At 40.6% G+C, this 23,543-nt stretch overlaps 1 protein-coding gene across 6 annotated transcripts in view; it reads left to right on the top strand.

The window, feature by feature from the left end:
• Positions 1–23,543, top strand: part of LOC103390374 (ADAMTS-like protein 1) — an 83,232-nt gene that overhangs the window by 46,096 nt on the left and 13,593 nt on the right. For 3 of the 6 annotated variants that reach the window (XM_008326211.3, XM_008326217.3, XM_008326238.2), the window contains exons 3-12: positions 9,858–9,985; positions 16,190–16,235; positions 16,605–16,841; positions 17,984–18,110; positions 18,384–18,458; positions 19,458–19,615; positions 21,523–21,634; positions 21,822–21,960; positions 22,072–22,122; positions 22,199–22,403. In XM_008326211.3, the coding sequence (XP_008324433.1) occupies positions 9,858–9,985; positions 16,190–16,235; positions 16,605–16,841; positions 17,984–18,110; positions 18,384–18,458; positions 19,458–19,615; positions 21,523–21,634; positions 21,822–21,960; positions 22,072–22,122; positions 22,199–22,403 (1,278 nt within the window). Of the gene's footprint in view, positions 1–6,360; positions 6,993–9,857; positions 9,986–16,189; positions 16,236–16,604; positions 16,842–17,983; positions 18,111–18,383; positions 18,459–19,457; positions 19,616–21,522; positions 21,635–21,821; positions 21,961–22,071; positions 22,123–22,198; positions 22,404–23,543 lie in introns of those variants that run through there. The other 3 variants (XM_025055092.1, XM_008326225.3, XM_008326231.3) reach the window with 2 other exon arrangements.

Here is a 23,543-nt window from a genome sequence, read left to right as displayed (position 1 = left end):
CCATTTATGTGAACGAACCAGATTGACTCTGGTGAAAACGTCCAACATGTCATTTAATATGCTGCAAAGGCGCAACACAATTTAAAGAACTCTGACTTGTTTTTCTACGTTTCTGACTTGATAGTCGAGTCTGATTCCAAGAGCAAATGAATCGACGATGCAGTGCAACGTTTCAATTGGGTTTTTTTTTTTATACAAACCTAAAAGCAAGACAGTTATTAATGTTTAGCACCAGTGCGGATTGTGTGAGGAATGTTGAATTTTTCTACATCTTGGAAATTGACCAGTGTGTTTTTTTTTAAGCAGAAACAAATTCCTTCCATTGTGTAAATCTATATACAGATGTCAAATGACTATCATATTTAAAACAATTTATCTGTCTATCTATCTATCTATCTATCTATCTATCTATCTACTGAATTCATTTAAAGGGCTGCAATGCTTGTGTGGCTGTTAATGGATTTTTAATTTAGTTGTAAAATGTTAAAAAATAGCTCGTTTGTTATTGGACCTTTTATAATTTAACAATAGCTTTCGTAATTATTATCATGTTTTTTAATCAATTTTTAAAAGAAGTAAAATCCTGCATGTTAGAAGCGGAGACCAGCCATCAACTCAGTATGAGTAATTACTGGAGAAGTGTACAGCTGAAGGTGTAGCTGTGTGCGTGTAAAGGATTCAGTGAGTATACCAAAGGGAGTTGGAACAATGTGCTGGAGGTGTCATCCATCCATTTTCTTCCTTTAATCATTTCCATATTTGCAGGTCAAACACAGGTCGTGACAAGTTACCGAGGTGCACGCTCCCCTTTGCTCTACTTGTTATTGCATCATTTTTTAACCCAGTGAAAAATGTCGGATTTCATGGGACGCTCCATGGGTTAAAGCCTCCTATGACCACCTTTATCACATTACTATCACTTTCTCTGAGTGTCTCGGAGCCAAAGACAACACACAATACATTTTCGGCAATGAAAAACACATGGTACTGATGTGACTCAATTTTGAGGTTAAAAACTGAAACCCTAGCCATACGCAGTACATACGGGGGATCAGACATGTGGCTTGAAAAGCCTCAGCTCTCTTTGAGTGTAAATAGTCTACACTCACTCGTAACGCCTAATAAGCCACTGAGACAAACCAGGTGCCGTTTTTCACCGAGTGGCTGCTCGGTGTCCGTGCTCAGAGATGTGACGTTAAACTGTTCAGTCTCATTTTTTGCAATTTTGAACAAAAGTTAACAAGGGAGCCTGTTTCATGTCTGCGGTTTAAAATGATCTGCGTCATCCCTATGACCTTATTGTGTCATTTTATTGTCTTTTATCTTTGTCTCGTCGCCGGAATGAAATATCTGTGTAAATTTCCGCATCACTTATCTTTAATGCTGGTCTGGTTAAGATGCATCGCATCCTGACATGATCATAGATGTCATGTTTACACTTCTGTGATCCTGGAGGATACAGTTGCAGCCAATAACATTTGGGATTCATTGTGCTGATCGTAACTATCAATTTTCCAGAAAGCCTCAGAAAATAACTTGTCCTGGATCAATAAAAGCCGCGGCTCCTGAGTATCCCACGGTGAGTACTGAGTTATCTAAATGAGGACGGATTCTGGTTGTGATCCAAACATTGATTGCCGTCACAGTGGCTGAACCACCCAGTCGTTCTCAGACGGGCAGCCAAATGTTGAGCGCTGAGTTTTGACAGGTTTCAGTCCTAGTCAAAGACATGGAACCTCTGTCTCTGTAAACTCACATGTCACAATGGTAATTCATTTAGTAATACCCATGCAGTAATACTCTGTTATTGTCAGATTTAAACATGTCCCACATGTAGCTTGTAAGTATTTTGATTTTGAAAGATGTAATCAAATAAGTCACTCAGACAGGAAAATGTAGACAATTAGAAGGAAAGAAACAAAAAGTGCCAGAATCAAATGTGAACTCCTTCAAGGAAGTCATTTTAAGGACAGCCGATAAAAACTCTGCCAACTGTGAACCCTTGTCTTTAAAACAAGGATTTTTAGTGCAAGATAAAATTAAAAAGCACTATTTTTTCATAATTTATGAGTGCTTTAAATACTTTTTGGCCACTGACAACAACTGAACAAATGGAAAGTAAGACAGCTGACGTGACTTACTTTCTAATATGATTCCATGGTCTTTTTTTTTTTTAATATTCAGGTGTTGCTGTGGATGTGGCCATTCTCCCAGTGTTGTGTGAGAATTTCTTTAAAAAATGTTATACCATTAAAAATGTTTTTTTAAAGTGATGATATCCAGACAAGCTGGGAAAATGCTCCCTGTTTTTGGACAACGGGGAATCAGTCAAGCTGGATGCTGGCTTCAGGTCCATAAATAAGCTGAGGTCTTTAGTGTCTGCTCAGATCTGGATGCAGGTCCCATGTTCCATTTTTCCTCCGAGCCCACGTTTGGCGGCCGGTGAAGCCAACTCCAGCGGCTTTACACGGCTAATTTATGCCCATCTCCACCTGTTATATCCTTTTTAAAAGGCCACAGTGGCCCTGGTCTGGGTTACGGAGAGAAGCATGTGCTGGAGGGGGTGGGAAGTCTGGGGGGTACGGTGGTCATGGGACATTGATGGGGTTTGTCTATGCAGTCAACAGTGAAACATGTGCGCTTTCCTGCATGTGCTAATGGGAAAAGGTTGATGCAGAGAGAGCGAGAGATTCAGGATTCAGGAAGCAGTAAATGTCAATGTCGATTCTTAATTACCTGCTGCCTTCATGCTCAGTGCTGAAGCCTGCTTCCATGTGGCGTTTCAGATTCATCAATAGGGGGATCACATTGTGGTTACTGGCTTTATATAATATGTCACAGCTAAGTGTGCAGGAAATTTCAAAGTAAGCAGATAATTCTTGTTTTTAAATTACTAGTTGTTTTTTTCAACATAGAAATGAAAGATTCTGTTAATGCAAAGTCCAGCGCAACTTTGTGGGATGCTTCTAGTTTTTGCATGATGACCTAAACCTTCTCTGCAGAACTGTTCAGGGAGTCACAAGGTTTGCTTGTCTCCATGCCAACAGAGATGGGTCCATTACAGCTCAGGCTGCAGTTTGTATCTGCCCCCACCCTTCCACGTTCGCCCCCTCCACACATTATTTATCCCTAAAATGGCCTTGAATGCAGCCCTGTTCCTCGTCCCACCCGACCATGCCGTATCCTCCAAAGGTGTGTTTATAGCTCTATAAATCTGTCATTTTCAGATTATCACCAAATCCTGAAATCAAATATTGCAATCCTTTGTGGGTCTCAGTACATGAAGTGAGGGAGAGGTTCTCCATGTCAAGTATTTAATAATGACAAAAAGGCAGAAAAAAAGTATTACTTGAAGTACATGTGGTTATAGAGCCAACTTTCAATTGCCATTTTGCAGTTCATCGTCCATCTGGCTCAAATAGGTTTTAGCTGATTGTCAGGGAATTACATCTTTATTTTAATCCTCTGGTTTTGGCAGGACCTGAGAAGTGTGGTTGATTTTCAGCTGCAGGTCGTAAAATCCCTGTCCTGGTAAAACATTTTATATTGTGGTCCAGAAAGCTTTTCAAACAATGGCTTTGGTGTAAATCATGCCTGGAGCACATGCGTCGTTTGTGGAGGCAGTGGGAGGCTACCATTATCCCGCCTCAATCATTTTAGTGTTCTTGTGGGAGCCCAGGGTTTGGGTTCTGTGTGTAACTTTCAGTCAGCGCCTGCTAACCTCAGCTTGTCCCTGTTTCTGGGGGCCGTTTACAATAAGTCATCACCTCATAATGAATTCATCTTTTAATTGAAATAAATACTCTGTTTTCCTTTGCTGTTCAAATCATCACAGTGGGTTTGTTTTGCAATCTCACAGTAATAATGGTTGGTTTGCTTTTTTTTTTTTTTTGCACCCTGCCAAATGAAACCAGTAAAACTCAACAATCTCCAGTCTGTCCTTAAAAAACCAGTAAAATTCAACAATCTCCAGTCTGTCCTTAAAAATATTATCAAATATTTTTGTTGAACAAAACTGTTCATTTGAAAAAAATATTTTTGTTGAACAAAACTGTTCATACTTATTGCCATTGACTGTGGTAACGTGGCATATCTTCCTACATTGTGGTCCCGAATTGAAGGCTGATCTCTCTTTGTTTCTATTTCTCTTTAAATCAAAGTATTATGTGAGTTGAAATGGTGATTGCACTTTTACCCGGGGCTCATACCCTGTAGAAATGATCCACCTGTGAGTAGATAACCTTGAAAGAATTGATCCCTATTGATTGTCTGTTAATGCTATTTGCTCAGTAGAAAAATACAAGGTGCAATTTCAGCACATAGCCATCCTTCAACTTTTATAACAATGATATTCCTTTTTGTTGGACTTTTGAGTCGAAAACAAACCTTGGATGCCTTAATGTGAAACACTGCAGAGAATTGAACTGGGCGCCAAAAATGACCTACCTGTTGCAAGAAGTTGTACGGTTTTACAGATTTTATTACCTATACTAATGTCACAAGGGTCGTGTCACTCATGACCATTGACCCTACCACGCAATACATATACTATAATATAGTTTTGGAGATATACAGTAACAACAACACCAAAAAGGGCAGTGGTGGCTTAGTGGTTAAGGAAGCGGACTTGGGTTCGGAAGGTTTCAGTTTGGAGTCCAGCTGCCAAGTTACCACTGAGGTGCTCTGAGCAAGACACTGTCCCCACACACTGCTGCCCTGCACTTAAAGCTGCCTACTGTTCACTTTGGTGATGGGTTAAAAGCAGAGGTCACATTTGGTTGTGTGCAGTGGTGTGCTGTGTCACAAGTAGCTTTCTCTTACTCAATATACTAATTAAAGGGTATATTCCTCTGGCTTTATCTTTCAGGGTGAGAGAACATTCTGTATGCAACGATATGTGAGAGCAAGAGCTCTGCCCTGAGACCTAAGTACTGGTAAAGTTATTATCCTGTTCAAAGCTTTTTTATGGTTAAAACCCTCTCAACCACTTGTATGCATCCCTTATGCAACCTGATATGCCCCGCTTTCCTCTGGTGTGATATAACAATGCACCTTCTCCCTTTTATTCTCACTTCATCATCCACGGGCTGCTGTCTAAACAGTAAGGGAGACACCTCCAGCAATGTTGTGGTCGAGAACCGGCTCCAAGTGAGTGTCAGTGAAACATGTTAATTTCCTCCTCTGGTGTTTGGTTTTGAACTTTAAGCACATCACTAATGCCTCGGTTTATTTTCTGTAGCTGGACATTTATAAACATGAGAAGGATTTCTTCTAAAAGCAAATATCAGAAGGTTATGGATTAAGGGTGCGTGGACTGCCTTCCTGTGTCAGCCTGTGAAAATATGCACATCCAGAACTCTCCCTTTTTGGTCAAGGGTGAGAGTGTGCGTGTGTGTGTGTGTGTATAAATTAATCCCATAATCCTTTAAATTTATAGGCATTCCAAAACCACAAGTAGGCAGTTAATAAAACTTCTAAGCAGCTTTGCCATGTTAAACTCAATTATAAAGCATGTTTGTGTGTCCGTGTGTGTGTGTGTGTGTGTGTGCGTACCCCCTCCAGCAGGGAAATCTGTTTTGCGATTGAAGTAGCTGACTATTTACTCTGGAGCGCAGCACATTCCCTGCAGCCTTAATTGATAGCAATTTTGTGGTTTTAGATTTACCGTTTGATCAGGAAGTGTATCTGAAGTTATGGTTTTGAAGGGCAAACAGTTTTTATTGTCTTTGGAAAGTTATGATTGAATGCCTGAGTTATTGCCTGTCACCGTGTGAAAGACACGGAGGAACCGTGGTAAGTTAGGCAGCAGCAAGTTAGCGCCAACTTTTGCGCCAAGGTCTTCCATCTTCTATCTTTTGTTTTTTGAGTTCAACCATTTGAAAAGGTAAATATGAGGGAAGCCATTGAGTGAAGGCCCGCTGTAGCAGGAGCTGTCCGTCGTAACAGTTGTTTTTGCTCTGTAAGCAGTGGAATTGTCCCTCCAGGGGACACCTGGCTCCCTCCCTGCCTCCACTGTGCAAATGTTCACTGGCTTTAAGTGCCAGATGTTATGAAAGGATCTATTGAAGTAGACCTTCAGGGTCATAAAGGGATAGAAAAAAAATAGTCACCGTGACTAAAAAGAATTTATCTGATACGTGGAGTGACCAGACTGTGAGATCTGATTTACATAAGGCGCTCACATTTAATTTCGTGTGAAACAAAACACAGCCAGGATCTGGATATGATGTCACTGGCTTGCAAAAAAAAGGGAAATCTGTTTTGAAACAGTACGTGATTTGTTGTCAACATATCTCTGCAGGCTTGTAATTTGTTTTGCACAATATAACTGACATTTTTGAGTATTTCCAAAACAAAAGCTAAAGCAATTAGCATTCAGGAATGGAACACAGAAATACACGGACATGTGATAGAGAATGAGGGAACAGCAGGTAGGCTGGAAAGTAGGAATATGAAAGGAGGAAAATCGGTTTGCACTTGTCAGCTATTATTCCAACTCTCGGCCTTATGTGCCCCCCCACACATACACACAGATATTGCACTCACACACACGCACGCTCCAGCTCTGTGTTTAAACTAGCATGCTTTGCTGACGCCCGTTTATTGATTGGCTAGTGTGCCAGACCTGAGGGCTCATGGGGCTCAGATACTCCAGATTACTTCCCTCATGGAGTTCACACATCACAAACTCTAAAACACACACGTGCGCACACACTCTCTCTCTCACTCTCTCTCTCTCTCTCTCACACACACACATACACACAGGCTTTCTCTCAGCTCTCCTCCTCCTCTCCAAATTACTCCTGAGGAAGAAGGGCTACAAGTCAGAGTGGAGACGACTGGCAGACGGGACACACTGAGTGACCAAGTGAGAGGAGGGCATCAGACTCTCAGAGATTAACTTAAATAAATCACAATCTGGCAGAACTCAGAAAGTCATGGAGCAAGAGTTTTTATTTTGCAAGTTACTGGTGACAGCTCTTCTTATCCTGGTACAGTATTTTTTTTTGCTTTTGAAGTCCTGGTGTAAATGTCATTTTTGTACTGTGTATTGCTTTTATTTTATACTTTCCTTACATTCAGGTAGCATGTGTATTATTCCCAGACTGTATTTTGGGACTATTTGAATTTCCCAGTAGCATTAGCTGTAATGATGACTACGCTGTGGTTACTGTGTGTCTTCAACATCATATTTATCACCAAAAATACACAGATGTCACCCAAGTGCATTACAGCAATCTGTTTTGTCAGAGGTGAGGACTCCCCGTTACTAAGCAGCGAGTGTCTCACAGCATGGCATTGAGTACAGTACAGTGCAGGCAGGACTAGACGACAAGAGATTCAGCAGATGTGCAAATATCGTATGTCCTGCTGACTGAAAAGGCCATCGAATGTATATTGACACAGTCTGCAAAAGAAGGCACCGGAGTCGAGTTTCTTTTTCCCTGTCGACGAGTTTTCCATCTTCAAGGCAAATGCTCCGTGTCCCGGCCTCTGACAGGTGACTTAAATAGATTCTGTCCATCAGAGTAATATGTACTGTAATGTGGGGTCGAATATTCAGTGGTCAAATACCATATTCCCATTTCCCCTTTTTCTATTGATGTGGAAATATAGGGTAAAACCATACTGCAGTTCCTCTGTGGTCGTCCATTTGCTCTGTGTCTAATTGATGTGCCCGTTATTTAACCAGGCAAGACAGAGTAAGTATAACTTCTTTAAGCCATGGAATAAAATACATTAAATTGGCATGCGTTTTTGAAGGATTAAAGAAGGCAACAGATGTAATCATCAGGGATTATGTGAAGGATTAAAAAAGGCAACAGATGTAATCATCAGGGATTTAAGGCAGGAGAGGTGGTAAGAAGTGAAGAATTATTTTCCTAGAAATTCAGTGTATTTTTATCAACCTTGTTGCTCTCTTGGCACTGGCATACACACATCCCAGCTGTGAGTGAGTGCAACATTACTGATTACTATTAGAAAGAGAATTGGGGGGCTGTTCCGTTCCAGCTGCCTAGAACATGGCCTGTGCTTATTTATTGTAGATCCAAACATTGAAATAGTTGGCCTGTGAAGAAAGTCACACCGTTTACAGATATGTTTGGCTGTACACTACTCTGGCAGGGTGTTAAAAGTCCTGCTGTTCCTCTCTGCTGTTCCTCAGGTGTCTGCGGCACTTACAGTGATCCCTGTGAACCCCCTGTCATCTTTTATAATGTGAACACACCACATCATTCTGGAGCAGATAGCAGTGGTGTTTTTGATGCTGTGATCTAAAGAAAATTATCAGCACAGTATGCAGTCTTGGCTCTGCTTTATGTCTACACAATGCATTTTTGGAAAAGTGTCTGAAAGGTCAAAGTAACTTGGCAAAACTCAGAGGTTTTGCTGCTCAGGTCTGTGTATCTCAATTGCGAAGCTGGGCCTTCAGAGAAATGAGCTTAGCTCTCTGTAGAGCAGGTGGAGTTTGCACAGAACCTCTCCTGTTCTGTGTGCTCACAGTCAGTAAGTTTGTGTTGCCTCACATTTCATTCCTAATTTTCAGGACAGAGTATTTTTCACTTGCTCTCGGACTCTTGCCTCACGGGGAGTTTTTTAAGTGCACAATTAACACTTCTTATAATATTCTTGCACGGTTCACTGGCAGAGAAGGTCTCACTGAGTTGTCCAGTTATTATGGAAAATAAAAACTAAAAAGGTTCACTGAGCACATTCCTGGTGTGTAGGAGGTGGATGATTTTTTTTTTGCCCCCAGTATTTGCGCCAAGGAGAATTTTTTTCTTTTTCCAGGATTTCATCAACTTCACAAGTGCAGAGTCAATTTTCCCTGCTACTCTTTCACACTGGCAGCTCTGGAGCATAGAGCACCTCTTCCATCAAACTTAGCCATCCTTCTAGTAATTACCTTTTCCCTAAGGAGGCTATGTTTTTGGTGCCATCTGTCTGCACGTAGGATAACTGAAAAAACTACTTAACCAATTTCCGTGACATTTTATGAAGCTTGTGGCATAACCTGTGGAAGACCCATTAGACCAGAAGTGGAATGGATCATTTTCAGCAGCTGGACACACACAGGTTTTCCTTCTTTTAGTGTTTTTTAATTTTTAACATTGGCAGAGGCCATACACTCTCAGGTTGTTATTTAAACACAAAGTAGAGTGAGGCTGCCCAGCTAAAACCAAAAGAGACATAAACATACCTGACATGGTCCCCTGTGTTTGAAGAACCCAGTGCCATCATCAAACAGTAACATCTTCCCTGGAAGGTGATTCAGTTCAGTTGAATTTGCAGTTTAAAAATGAACAAAACAAAAAAAAAAAGCCTTTTTTTGCTGGAGAGGAGCTCCATTGATTTGGCTGCTGCTGTACATCTGAGATGTACGTTGCACTTCCACTTGAGAAATTAATCTTCTTGTGATATTGATGTTGGAAACCACAGTAATAGCCAGGCCTCTGCTGCCAAGTACATTATGATGCAATCAACAGAGAAAGAGACACATACTTCAGGCTTTAAGCGAACTAAGGAAATATGTTTTTTAATTATGTCTTTGGATAATTAAAATTGTGCTGGCGCTGTAGTGAAGAGCTCTTGATTACTTCCTCTGAGCGTGTGTTTGATTCAGTTGCACTCCTGTTGGCAGTTTCTGGAATTTTAGTTCCGTCTTCCACCAGTGCTCAAAAGCCTAAATTTAGATTTGCTTTGTGTGAGGAGGCCAAAGCGCCAACAGCCGCCAACTGGGCTCTGTGCTTGTCTTAGCTTTGGTTGACAATAATGAAACTAAACATGCTTATACCATCAGTGACTGATCAAATAAACAGCTGACTTCCTGTCCTGTCTCTACCTGTGTTTTGCAGAGCTCACGGACGGCACGGTCAGAAGAAGACAGAGACACACTGTGGGACGCCTGGGGATCATGGAGCGAATGTTCACGTACCTGTGGTGGAGGAGCGTCATACTCGCTTCGACGATGCCTTAGCTCCAAGTAAGATGTCTGTTTAAGACATGTTATATGCATGATCTCAACTGTCCTGGTCACTGCCTCTTTATTGTACCAATATATTGCAATACCCACAGCCAAGCTCTTTGTTATACATGTATGTAGGAAGAATCGTGCTCATACTGTTCCCTTAAAACTTGACTTATTTTTAATAGATTTCTAGGGAGGCCATGGTTTTTAGGTGTAAGCCCTACTGGGTAGCAGTGGTAATGCATCCAAACAAGAATTTATGGTTGCCAAGAAATAAGCTGTCAAGCTATTTATTTAGCAAACATATTTGGAAATTAGACTGTATGTAAAACAAAATTGAAAAAAATACTTAATTTCAAAACAACCTCTTGCATTAACCATGTGTTATGCACTGAATAAAGGCATTTGAAAAGTGAAGCCCCCAGTCTTAAACATCACCTAGATGTTACTACTGTGGGACATCTATAAAAAATATTCCACAGTAAAAGCAGATGAATGTAATAGAGGGTCAGAGGTCTCAGGTTTCTGGGCTGTAATAAATACCAGTGAAAAAGAGACAATTATAGTAGAATTTGAAGTTGCTTTGAGCTGCAGACAAATGGAACTATTTCACGGGCAATTTGTGAGCTTGTCCTCGAACACTGCACAATGTGAACTTCTCCTTCATAAGTCCTGGCTGAGGTTAGACTGGTTTTCATTAAAGTGCCATCTCATAGCTCCAGGATTCATGACAAAGAACGAGGCAGGGGATCTATTTCCAGTTATTTACAGCTGCATTGCCAAATAAATCCAGACGGTCTCCTTAAACGTGTGAGTAAAACTTACCAATAGCTTTAGTCCCGTGATCTGGGAATGTTAAATAGTCCACAAGGGTCAGATTAGATCACGTCTTCATCCACCATCCTAGAAATATCTAAACGACCATAAGAGCCTGGATCTTTGATTCATTAGTGACAATAATGAACTCATATTAAGTTATGACCTTGATATGTTTCTATGTAAAACAGAGGATAAAAATCAGTGTCCTTTTCCAAAGTTTACTTTTCAATAGTTTTTTCTCCTTGCGATAAAGATGTCCGCCCACAGTTGGACAACGAGTTAGATTCCCACTTCTCTTCATCCAGGCTTCCTCGCTCAGGAAGACTCTGGAAGTCACTGTTAGTCAGACCTAAATCTAACCCAGTGGGCTTCAAGACTGACGCTCCAGGCCAAGTATTCTGGGTAGAGTGGCCAATTACTAATGAATCAGAGAAGCAAGAAGAAGAAAAGGAATGAGTCAGTAGGAGTGTATGTTTCCTATAGTAATGTTGTCACATTTATAGACTGGGAAATAGCTGCATTGTGACTTCATTGCATTATTACAGTTCCCAGAAAGTTAGCCCGTTAACTTTGCTGCTCGGGTCATCCCGGTGTCAGTGGCAGGGGCCACCAGCAGTGACCGTAACAGCCTCTGACCATTAAACGGCCCGACTGCAGAAAGACAAGCTGAGTAAGCAGAAAAGATTGCACCCAAGGTCTCATCTAAGATGCACTGCAGGATGTTTGCAGCTGTCCGTAACCATGAATCCATCATCAGTGCTTCTGAGAACCCGGCTGAGGAACATATGTCTGTCAGCATCTCAAACTCAAAGTGACAGACTCCTTGGGCTCTTCTGTACCACAGTGAGAACGTGGAGGCAGTCGTTTGGTTAAAAACAGCAGCTGCCACGTCTCTTCTGCTTGCCCAGAATTTTTTGGTCAGGCAAACCTCAGATTGCTACTGGCTGTAAAAGCAATTGACGTGTTAAGAGGGGTTTGGGGTTTGAGCTCCATGTGAGATGTCAGGAGTGCTTTTATATATACGTGCAGGTTTGCGCTCTGGTAAGAGCAGGCAGGTTTGTTTACAAACCTCTGTGTCCTTTGGCACACACAGTCATGTATGGGGCTCCTGAGCAAACGGTAAAGCCCCCAGGTCCACCGCGAGCTGCCTCACGCTGCTATTGTATGGGAACGAAGGAGCTCTGGCTCTGGGTGACAGATCAAACAGTGTCTGTGTAACACCAGCAAATGGAAATGCCTGCAACTCCTTTCAGCCAATACCACCTCAACTTTTTGACTGCTAAACACACACACACACACACACACACACACACACACACACACACACACACACACACACACACACACACACACACACACACACACACACACACACACACACACACACACACACACACACACACACACACACACACACACACACACACACACACACACACACACACACACACACACACACACACACACACACACACACACACACACACACACACACACACACACACACACACACACACACACACACACACACACACACACACACACACACACACACACACACACACACACACACACACACACACAAATGATCCACTGCTACTCCAAAAATGCCAGACAGCCTCCCAAACCAATACATGCTGAGTACAAGTGCAGACTAAACACAGGTCGTCTGGCGCTCATTAGTCCCTGCAGCACAACACCATTGATTACAAGCTCCATTATTAACAACATCATAGCTGGTTTAGGGCAAGTGTGGACATATGGATTGGCTGTGAGGGCAAGAAGAAGCACAGCACTGTGAATTATGAAGCCTGTCGATGGCAACTGCCACAGACATTTGGCAGTTTTTGTCGTTACTTTACATAAAAGTGAGGCCTCTCTCAAATACACAAGAGGCCAGTTTAACCTGAAGTGGACAGGATGACTCATATCATCCATTGATACCTTTAAGGAACCAATAACATGGATAAACTCAGGCTAGATCCTTTTTTGTTGTTGTTGTTTTTGTCTTACTATTTACAGGTTTACTGATTTGCAAGACTAAAAGGCGGTGACGTGAAATGTCTGTGATGTGCTGGAGTGCCACCAAATTCATACCACAGCTGTGTTTAGACTCTCTGTTTAAAGGCTGTGCTTGTTAAAAAAGGGAATTTTCTCTAAGGCAATGAATTTCTAATTACCTTGCGCCTGGCACCATGATTATGTGGCATTACAGTATATTGGACCACCTTCTCTCCACAGTCAACACTCAGGCGTGGAGTTAAGAGAAACTCCTGATTACATAGACGCCAAATTTATATCCGATTGTGGTTTTTAAATGACACCCATTTCACCTAGTGATGCAGAATCTATAAACTGTTAAATGAGGCAGTGAGCCTCGAATAGAGTGTAAAAACACAATCCTCAGCTTTATAGCCATTTAGCTACATAATTACAGCTGGATGTGAGCTGCAACTGTATGTCAATGGGAACATAACTGACATTATTAGACCCAGGTCAGCGCTACTGCGGCTAGGAGGTTGAGGGTTTCCCCATTCATTCCTGATATGACATGTTCATGTAATTTGTTGTGAAATTGCCAAAAGCCTTTTGAATAAACATGATGAGAATACACAATGAAAAGGTGGACGGGTACAACCAAGGCTTTACTAGTTAATATGGCTCATTTTTGAAGAGTAACTCTAACCGGATTCAGATTTTAGATTTGTTTGATGTTAGACTGATGGTAGATAAAGGGAGTATATTAGTAGTCATAGTCAATAGTCATGTTTATTGACCATATTATTGTGTGTTCTCATCGTTGGGAAGCAGAAAACTGTAAGCTAAGAAACTGAACCGTGACTAAATGAAGCGTTTCACCTCCCACATCCCTGTTCATCTTTTACATTGAGAAATTGTGGTCATTTATGATGTTTATTTGAGTTGAGACTGGTATACATTCTCATCTGTTGAATTATGCGACCATCATACAACCAGTGCATGGATTAAAGCCTCTTGCTTTCCTTCTCTTTTCTTTTTCTTTAATGATCAACAGCAGATCTCACAGCGTGATGAATATTTCAAGCATTACATGCTGTACTTTCTGCAAGTGTATCAATATTATGACAACGGTCCTGGAGCCAGTCTAGCAATTACTTCAAATCTTACTAGAGCACTTGATGACATATATATTGACATTATAAACCAGACACATTTTTTACTGTGTGTCCAACATTGTCATAAATTATTTCTTTTATTTTTAATGGATGCGATAGTTTGTCTAAAAATGTTAATGGCATTTTAGATGGCCAGCACAGTGGGTCTAACTGGAGGTTTTAAGGAAAAAAAAAATTGGCCAAAAAAAGCATGTTCATTGTCTGTAAATGATGTGATGTGTTCTCCAGGATTTCAGAGTATTTAAACTACGCTATGTTTTTTGTAACCTTAAAAGATTCCCATGACTATTCCCTAGCCCTGCTTCTGCCTTAACTTTGTAGTTTTCAAAGTCGAGAGGAAATAAAGAAAAAACATTTTTATATGTTTGACTCTTTGAAAAGAAAAAGGCATGTGGGATATATAAAACTGAGTACAGTTTTACTTTTCCACATTGATTTTGATCTTTCAACTCCTAGAGCCTCATTTGTCAATGTGTGTAAATGTAGTTCTGACCATGCATACGCACAGAATCTAGTGGTAGAACAACAGAACTACAAATAGAACCTATAAAAGGAGGCAGTGTTCGTCAATTTAAACTTAACACACTCTAATTAATACAAATAAATTAGTAATTTAACAGAAAGATGAAATTAAGGCTTTTCTTGAAGGATTTGGAGAACCCTATGTAGAACAGGAAGTGATTTTCAAAGAATGTGTTGATCTGTTTCAGGGAGAGCGCAGAGTGTTTTCCAAGCACTTTCTCAAAAGAGATACTGATGGGTTTATCATTTTGTAATTTGCAGGGAGGACATTTACATTTATGCATTTAGCAGACACTTTTATCCGTAGCGACTTACAAGTAGGGGAGGTGTTATGAGGTGGTCCTTCTGGGAATCAAACCCAGGACTCTCTGTGTTTTAGTTACAAGCCAGGCATGCTAACCACTACACCATGGAACCACAATGAAGTCCCACTGTTTAGCTTGGTAGAGAAGACTCTCTGACTGTCACGTAGTTGCTGTGCCACACTGTCACCCACTCCATAATACTATTCTAAAATCCCGTTGGGCCTTGCTCATCTGTGAGTCTATAATCTGTAATGTTACCTCCAATCATGAGTCCAGATTAGCTAAGGGCCAATGACACTGGAATTCCTCTCAAGTTCCAACCCAAAGGACTTATCCTTTGATTGGGTTCCTCTGGGGTTCTGGATAATTGGCCTATCATAGTCACTTCAGTGGTTTATCGTCACATGGCATCAAAGCACAAAGGGATCCTAATTTTCAATAAGTACCTAACTCTATAATTTGGGCAAAGACACTGCAGACTATCATGCACAGGGTCGTGATCCAAACTGCCCCAATCTGTTCAACAGATGCCGACTAAAGACCTCGTCTTGCCGTTTCTTCTGTTTGCATATCATAGCAGAGACTGATCACTGTGGCAGATAATCACGTCTTTAAGGAAACACCAAACGTTTTGCTTTGAATGTTGGTTTAAAGTTAGTTTGTTAAAATAAGATAGTTACCAATGTGTTGGTTAGAAAGGTATTTAGCCATATATTTGTAATATTTCTAGGAACAACCTTGAATTTGTAAACAATAATGAGAAAAGTGGTCTTTGAAGTAATGACAGAAATACAATTTTTGTATAATTAACCTTATGTTATGTTTTAGCAGATTGTTGATCATCCCAGTCAACTGTGTAAATGAACATATACGGTAAACTTTTTTGAATGCAAATGGGTCTTTTTAAATTTTAAAAACTAAAATCTATTTTCTCACATAAAACAGAGACATTGATGTGTTTTAAATTTACAACATTAATTGTTTTTATTTGAAAAATAACATTTAACACAAAATCTGGTGCTGCCCTAATGAAACCCAAAAGCTTTTCCAGCTGCTGAAGCAAAGGCAACTCTAGCTGTGTTTACATATTGTTGTGATTTGAAATTTCTAAAATTGCAACTTTGACACTCCAGTGCTAACAATACTTTTCTTCAGGGAGTGTTTGCTTCCCTACCGTCTTCAGGAATGACCATATATTTTGCAGTTTATAACTGTAAAAATCAAACACATCACAGAAGGCCTGCCAAACCATCACTACAGGATTCCACCCACTTCTCAGCAACTCAAAAGTTTAATGAGAGTCAATAGTTGAAACACAGGCTGCCAGGTCACTGGTGCTGCTTGCGGTTTGTTATATCATTTCCCCACAAGGCCAGTTCACCCGCATTCTTATTCTCTGCTTTTTTTCCCATCTGCAGGACCTGCGAAGGGCAGAATATCAAATACCGCACATGCAGTAATGTGGTAAGTTTAGCAAACTCATCTTTATGTAATAGATGTCCGTTCGGCTTTCAAGTGGTTTCCATTTGAGATAAAGTGATACTGCAAACAGCGATGGAGAGTTCAGTTTGGCAGAGCTGGTGGAATGTTCCTAACCTTTACGGGTTAGTGGGATCATTTTGGGATCTAAGATCCTGTTGTTCGAGGGAAAGTGAGAGGTTGTGGCGAGGAGACTTGAAGCTCCTCTTATTTTAATTTTAATCTTCATCTGGTAATTATGTGCAGTGGTTTATAATGTTAACACTATGATCTGGGTTGAGATCTAGAGAGAATTTCATTGATTCAGTTATATACGTATATATCAGGACAACTCTGGTGCTCCTTCATCCTCAGGACTGCCCTCCAGATGCCGGTGATTTCCGTGCTCAGCAGTGCTTGGCTCACGCAGACGTTCCATACCAGGGTCTGTTCCACGAGTGGCTGCCTGTGTACAATGACCCAGACAACCCCTGTGCTCTCAAGTGCAAAGCCAAAGGTCTGGGTCTTGTGGTGGAGCTGGCGCCTAAAGTGCTGGACGGGACTCGCTGTTACACCGAGTCCTTGGACATGTGCATCAGTGGAGTTTGCCAGGTGGGATCACCCCCATTCATTTTTTTATCTTTAATCTAAAATCATGCGATTCTAGACTCACACATCTGTGATATAACCAACATACACATCCAATTGTTTGCATTTTGGAGACATTTAATGACCTTTTCCTCATCAAGCTTTAAGCCCAGTTGAATTTCTGTCAAAAAAAAAAGAAATGAAAGAAAGGGATTTTATACTCTTGAATACCAGTTAGTTGTGAGCTTGCACAGTTTTCCACAGAAATTACAGCCACTCACTAGGAGAAATATGTAGATGGTGATGCATTTCTGCTCCTTGGTAAAATGAAATATTTCCACAGTTGAACCCTGTCTAATATTAAGATAGATTGCCTTTTTCAAGACAACATATTCTAAAGCTTTCAGTGTCTAAATTTAACTGAGAATGGTCCGACTTTATTCATATATTGTTATGATTTGATTATTCTTGTTAAGTTGTATATTTACTAGTTCACATGGATACACGGCATTTTGGAACTGTCAGCTTCTGCAATAATGAAATAAGTCCGAAAAAAAGGTTTGGCTCCTGCGAATGTCGTGCCATCTGCTTTCTTAATAAGAAGCCAAGGCAAATAGAGTTTAGAGCTTTGATTTTGACTGACAGCCCAGGAAATAGTTTAGAATACATAGCTTCCTGCCTGAATGGAATTATGTCTCTGGGCGATGTATGTGCACAGATGCACGAGCATTTTAATATACTCCCTTACTATGTTTAAAATCACACTGAGGTTTTTGGTTTTCCTTACCGACAGGGATTGCGGAAAAACTCCATCAATCAACCGTCGATGGTTGATGATCTTGTTTAATAGAAAACAGTGGGGAAGGATTTTTCAGTAAAACCCATGATCAGCTCCAAGTGGTTGTTTCATGCTATCTTTATAACACAAACAATGGCTGTGGTACGAATGTGGAGGGAACCATGGGGTTGTTTGGATGGTATTACAGAAGAACACTCTGCTGTTTTGTTCTTCTGTCCTGTTTCTGTTCTTTTATCTTTTTCACTCATGACTTCTAACACACCTGACCACGATGTGTTTATTTTTTTTTCGTCCCCGTCACTCTGGGCGTGGGAGTCAGGTCTGTACTGTTTCTTTGTTTTTGTTAAGGCTTCTCCTTGTGGCTCAGATTGTAGGTTGCGATCACGAGTTGGGAAGCACGACCAAGGAGGACAACTGTGGCGTCTGCAATGGGGACGGCTCTTCCTGCAGACTCGTGCGAGGACACTACAAGTCCCAGCATGCTTCTGGAAAAAGTAAAGACGCATTACTTGGACATGATTACTGGCATACGTTTGATGGATGTAAACTGTATATTCTAGGCACAAGCATCAGGTATAAAGAGAAGATAAACATTGTAATCATGTGGAATTTCAATGTATGGTATACAAGTTAATTACCTAAAACTACTTGTGTTTTCTTAACCAAATGATTTGAAACTTTCTTATGACATTTCTTTTCATCTCTTTTCCCCTTGTCTTTTTCTTATGACATCTCTTTTCATCTCTTTTCCCCTTGTCTTTTTGAAGCTGAAGAGACGGTTGTTATCGTCCCCTACAAGAGCCGTCATGTTCGTCTTGTTCTGAAAGGTCCGGATCACTTGTGTAAGTCCTGGTAGGTCCAGGGTGCCCTTCCATCCAAAATGAGCCCATTAATTTTGATGTAACTGCTGATGGTTTCATGTTGTCAGTGGTCTGTGCTGCACCACAAACTAATGATCATCACTTTTATACTTGCTTGACACACACTATATAATAAAAGAGGATTTATCAAGGATCTTAACCCGAATATCAGCTGTCATTAAAATATAATTTACAATATTGGTCAAATATATTGGATTTCTCTCCATTTAAGCCTAATTCTTCAAATTGAGTCAGTATGAAATAACCAAGATATTTATCTTTTCTGGTTATTCTTTTTGCTTTGCTTTGGCTTTGAGAAGAGAAGACATGAGACTTCCAGTAAACTCTGCTGATGTCAAAGTACTGGCACTAAATTCCCCATTGAATCAAATCGATAACAAATGTGCAGCTATCCTTTGCCTTGCAGTCCCTTCTTCAGCCTGGCCAAGAGCTCTTCTATTTCTGAATGGACAGATTCTTCATTAAATATTTCCTTTGCTCTTTTTGGCGGCAGCCTCTCAAATTGTAACCATCTGTCAGCATATGATGACTGCGGCCGGTTACTGCTTGTTCCCGTGTTTCCCTTTGTTTTTGTTTAAACGTCTTCACTGGAATCACACAAGACCTTGTTAGGGCTGAAGTTGGCATGACGTCGAACGATGGAAACGCTCACAGCGGAGCTGGCCTGTTCGCAGACCTACAAGAGACTGCTGGCACTGCCAGAGCCAGTCTCTCTGCCTCCAAACGCAACAACCACACTGTGTGTGAGAGTGTGTGTGGGTGTGAGAGTGTGAATAACTGGATCTAACTGAAGACCCAACGTTAATGAAATTTGCCTTCTGAACTCTGAACTCTTTGCATTTGTTTTGGTTTCATGTGCAACAGTAAAATTGACAGATGTGACTATAATTCCCGACATCAAAAGGGAACTTTTTTTCTGTAGTTGATTTCACTGTCTTTTGGACTCTGTTCTCTCATCAGATCTGGAGAGTAAGACTCTTCAAGGTGCCAAAGGTGAACTGGTGTTTGATGCATCAGGGCAGTATCACCTGGAGAACACCACCTTGGATTTCCAGAAGCTTTCTGATAAAGAGATCCTGAGGATCACAGGTCCACTCGGAGCTGACTTCACAGTCAAAGTAAGTGTCCTGATTCAATTAGTTCTTGTTCTTTTGCACGGTCAGTGTGAGTAGGCTGTTTCAGTGATACAGGAGTTTGCAGTACTGTAGTTCATTCATAAAGGAATGACTGTGTTATTCCTCTTAAATCGTTTGTAGATTCTTCTCACATCTAAGCCAATGGCTCATTAGGATTATTATTATTTTACAACAAGCATTTTACATATGTGAATAGGTGCACAAGCTAAAAAGAAGCATTTTACAACATCAATAAATGTGTTGTGTTCTGCCTTTTCTGCTGCCCCCTAGTGGCCACAGCACCTGATTTCAAGGGTTCAGAAATTACATTTTAATTGATTCAAATGTCTCTTTCGTCAAATAAAATGAATGGCTTTTCGACTTCCTTTGCAATTGATTGCACTGGGATGTCTTTGATCTAACCAAAGATCAAAGACATCCCAAGGACATTTCTTTATTTCCGTATTATTCTATTTCACAATTGAAATACAAACTATGGTTTTATCCGTGCAGAACCCTAAAAATGGTTCATCTGCTACCAGACTGTAGTCTGATACTCTCTCATTTCCATGAACTTTTGTCAGACATACAGAGTTCAATGCAGAACTTATTTCAGATATTTAAATGTAACGAGAATAGCTTTATAACTAAAACAAATTGTGTTGTGAGTCATCGGTGCTGAAGCGGTATTTTGTTCAGTTATTACTTTTGTAGCTGAAATAATTACAGATCCGAAACAAGTTTCTAACTTTAAGCTGGCTAGTACTAAACATGTCTCTGTGTCAACTTTATCCAAACTACATTAAACCTCAATGAAAGAATATTAAACAGCTGCTTATTACATTTTTCTTCATCTTTCCCAACAAATCAGAAAATCAGGAGCAACAAGCTGGAAGAATAAAATAAATTCACAACATATTAGTTGTCTACTTATAAACACAGTCACGTGAATACCCATATGCATAAAAGCACATGTAGTGTACTTGTGTACTTTGACTGGGACTACATAGTGGACATGACAGAACCCAGACTAGGAGAGGCCTGTGAAAACATCCTCCTTCTAAACATGAGTCAGAGTCAGAACATAAACAGAAGCTGTGGAGGTGGAAATTTGAGGGGAAATAAATCAGTGGAATTTTATCTATTGTAGAGCAAACATGTCTAATGAATGCAATGGTGTGATTAATAGAAAATAAAAAATAAAATAAAAGTTGTATGCAATGTTTCAAGTGTTCTTAAAAGTTGTATGCAATGTTTCAAGTGTCAGAATAATAATGTGGTAAAATGTATAGATTTTTGTCAGATTCTTATCGTGCCTAAAACACTGTTTAGAACTTGTCATCTGTCACACAGGATATCAGGTGAAAACTAGACAGTCACAGTTTGTTAGATGATATGCTGCCTCTGTTGGAACTGCATCATACTTTATTTATTTAGTTTAAGTGAGTATTTGTCAGAGCCAATGGTCTGGAGGAGAAATATTCAGCAGTGTTTAGTGCATAAAAACAGATGCCATCTCAAGGCCACATAAAGAGACACAATAATAAATTCTACTTGCATACCTGAACCATTGTTCAGTTACAGTCGATTTAGTTGCTGTTACTCACCCTACCACTGTGTGGCCCCAAAGAGATGCCAACAATCTGTAAGGAGCTTTAATTAAAATAGGACCACACACTTGTAGTGAATGTTTCAAAAACACCAGTTGATTTAATAATGGCCATTTCAAGCCAATGTTGGTTAAAAACAAAACAAAACACAAATCCATTAAAATTATCACCATTTGTTTTACTGTTTAACACCACATTTATGAGCTGTTTAGTCACCACAGCTCTCATTATTCCACCAATATGAAGTATTTGCCAAGCTGAAGTACTTGCGTTTTCATGCTGTAAACACTGTTGCTGCAGGTACAGTTCAGCAGCGGAGCAGACAGTGTGATCCAGTACATCTACTACCAGCCCATCATTCACCGCTGGAGAGAAACTGACTTTTTCCCATGCTCTGTGACATGTGGTGGAGGTAGGCATGTAGTTTTACGGCTGGCATTATAAAAATAGACTGGATACTTTATTTTAACAGCCAGTATTTTTAGCCAACAGAAGGAAAGCTGCTCTGCTGAAACTTAGCTTTTCAGACACTAAGAGCAATGTTTAAGTCTGGACTTTACTCTGACTGTTTTGGACATTTGACCGTTCTTTGGCTGTAGGTTACCAGCTGACCTCAGCAGAATGCTTTGACATACGGAGCGGCCGAGTGGTTGTGGATCAGTACTGCCATTTTTACCCAGAGAACGTCAAGCCTAAGCCCAAACTGCAGGAGTGCAACATGGAACCATGCATGGCTGGGTGAGATGTCACGCACATTATCAGATGAACTTACAAAAGACAACAAATCTACAGTATATATATTTTAAATAGATATTAGTATTCTGCAGCCTAATTATTGTGATCTTTCAGTGATGGCTACAAACTATTTTTGCCGTATGACCTTTACCACCCACTGCCTAGGTGTGTATTTTAAGTGCAAGTGCAAATCTCCAATCATCTACATTACATTCATTAATTTGAATCCTTTCAATGTCAGATGGGAGAGCAGTCCCTGGACCGCCTGTTCCACTTCCTGTGGTGGTGGTATTCAGAGTCGATCTGTGTCCTGCGTGGAGGAAGACATGCAGGGAACAATTACAGCCACCGACGAGTGGAAGTGTCTCTATTCCCCAAAAACAGCCATTCTCCAGCCGTGCAACACCTTCGACTGCCCCACTTGGCTGGCACAGGAGTGGTCTCCTGTAGGTGCTGCGTGCTGTGTTATGTGATGTTACGTTAGGTTTGCATGTCCTTGAATTTTAATTTAAGGCTGCAAAGTTTCTGAGGGTTAAAATGTTTAAAGTAGCGAGCTGTTTTCTGTGGTTGTTGCTACCTGGACACCAGTCAAAGTAAAAAGAGAATATTCTCAAGGTGGAAACAAAATTATACTTAGTAGAAAATTGAATCTGTGATTCCAGCTTTGGATGCCAAGCAGCATTCTTAACATGATCAAAACTCAGCTGCAGCTGCTTCATTTAAACCGCCGCTCTCCTGTGTGATTAAGGGAAGCAGTGCTAACTTCATTCTGTGGCTCCTTCACCGCCCTCTTCTCTCACAACACCGTCCAAAACATACAGCGCTTTAATGAAAACCCTCAAGTCAACAGCACACATGGAGTTTGTTAACTGACTGTGTGTCTTTCACACCCAGGCTATTTGGATGGAGCTTGTGCATCAGTCTGACCTTCCCTGTTAAGTTTACTCTTGTAATTAAGTTTCATTCACCATAAATGCTCCACATGACATTTCCTGTGGAGATTTCTAAACTTCCCCACTCCTACAGGAGCAGTGAGAGAAAAAAGAGAGAGAAAGTCACATATGTGACCTCCTTAAAATCTTTAGAAGCTGTTTACCTAGAACATTCCTCCTTTCAATTTAAAAGCTTGTTTTGGCTGAGGAGGCACTAAACGGACTCCTGAGCAAAGAGAAGCCTTCTCCTTTGCATGTATTAACTGAAGGGTTTCTTGTAAATGCAGGTGAATATGTGGCCACAGGAACAGAGATCAACATCATTTGAATGAATACTTAACGTTCACTTCATTAGGTACACCTGTTTACTGCTGGTTGCAAATATTTATTCAGCCAGTTACACCTCAGTCAATACTTTGTCAAAAAAAGCAGCTTACATTTTTACTGCTGATCAAAACATTACTGCTGATCTTGGCATTACCATCATCTGATGGTCTCCTATACCTAGTCCCTACATCAGGGGTCACCAACGCGGTGCCTGGGGGCACCTGGTAGCCCACATGGACTACCTAAGGTGGTATGTTCTAAAATAGAAACTAGTTAACTGTTACTGTATTTTTGGAATTAGTTACACCTGCAATGATATTCAAATGG

The sequence above is a fragment of the Cynoglossus semilaevis genome, chromosome 1 (genome assembly GCF_000523025.1).
Source record: "Cynoglossus semilaevis isolate Cse_v1.0 chromosome 1, Cse_v1.0, whole genome shotgun sequence".
NCBI lineage: Eukaryota > Metazoa > Chordata > Actinopteri > Pleuronectiformes > Cynoglossidae > Cynoglossus > Cynoglossus semilaevis.
Note: the sequence above shows the minus strand (reverse complement) of the source record. Positions and strands in the feature narration are given on the sequence as shown.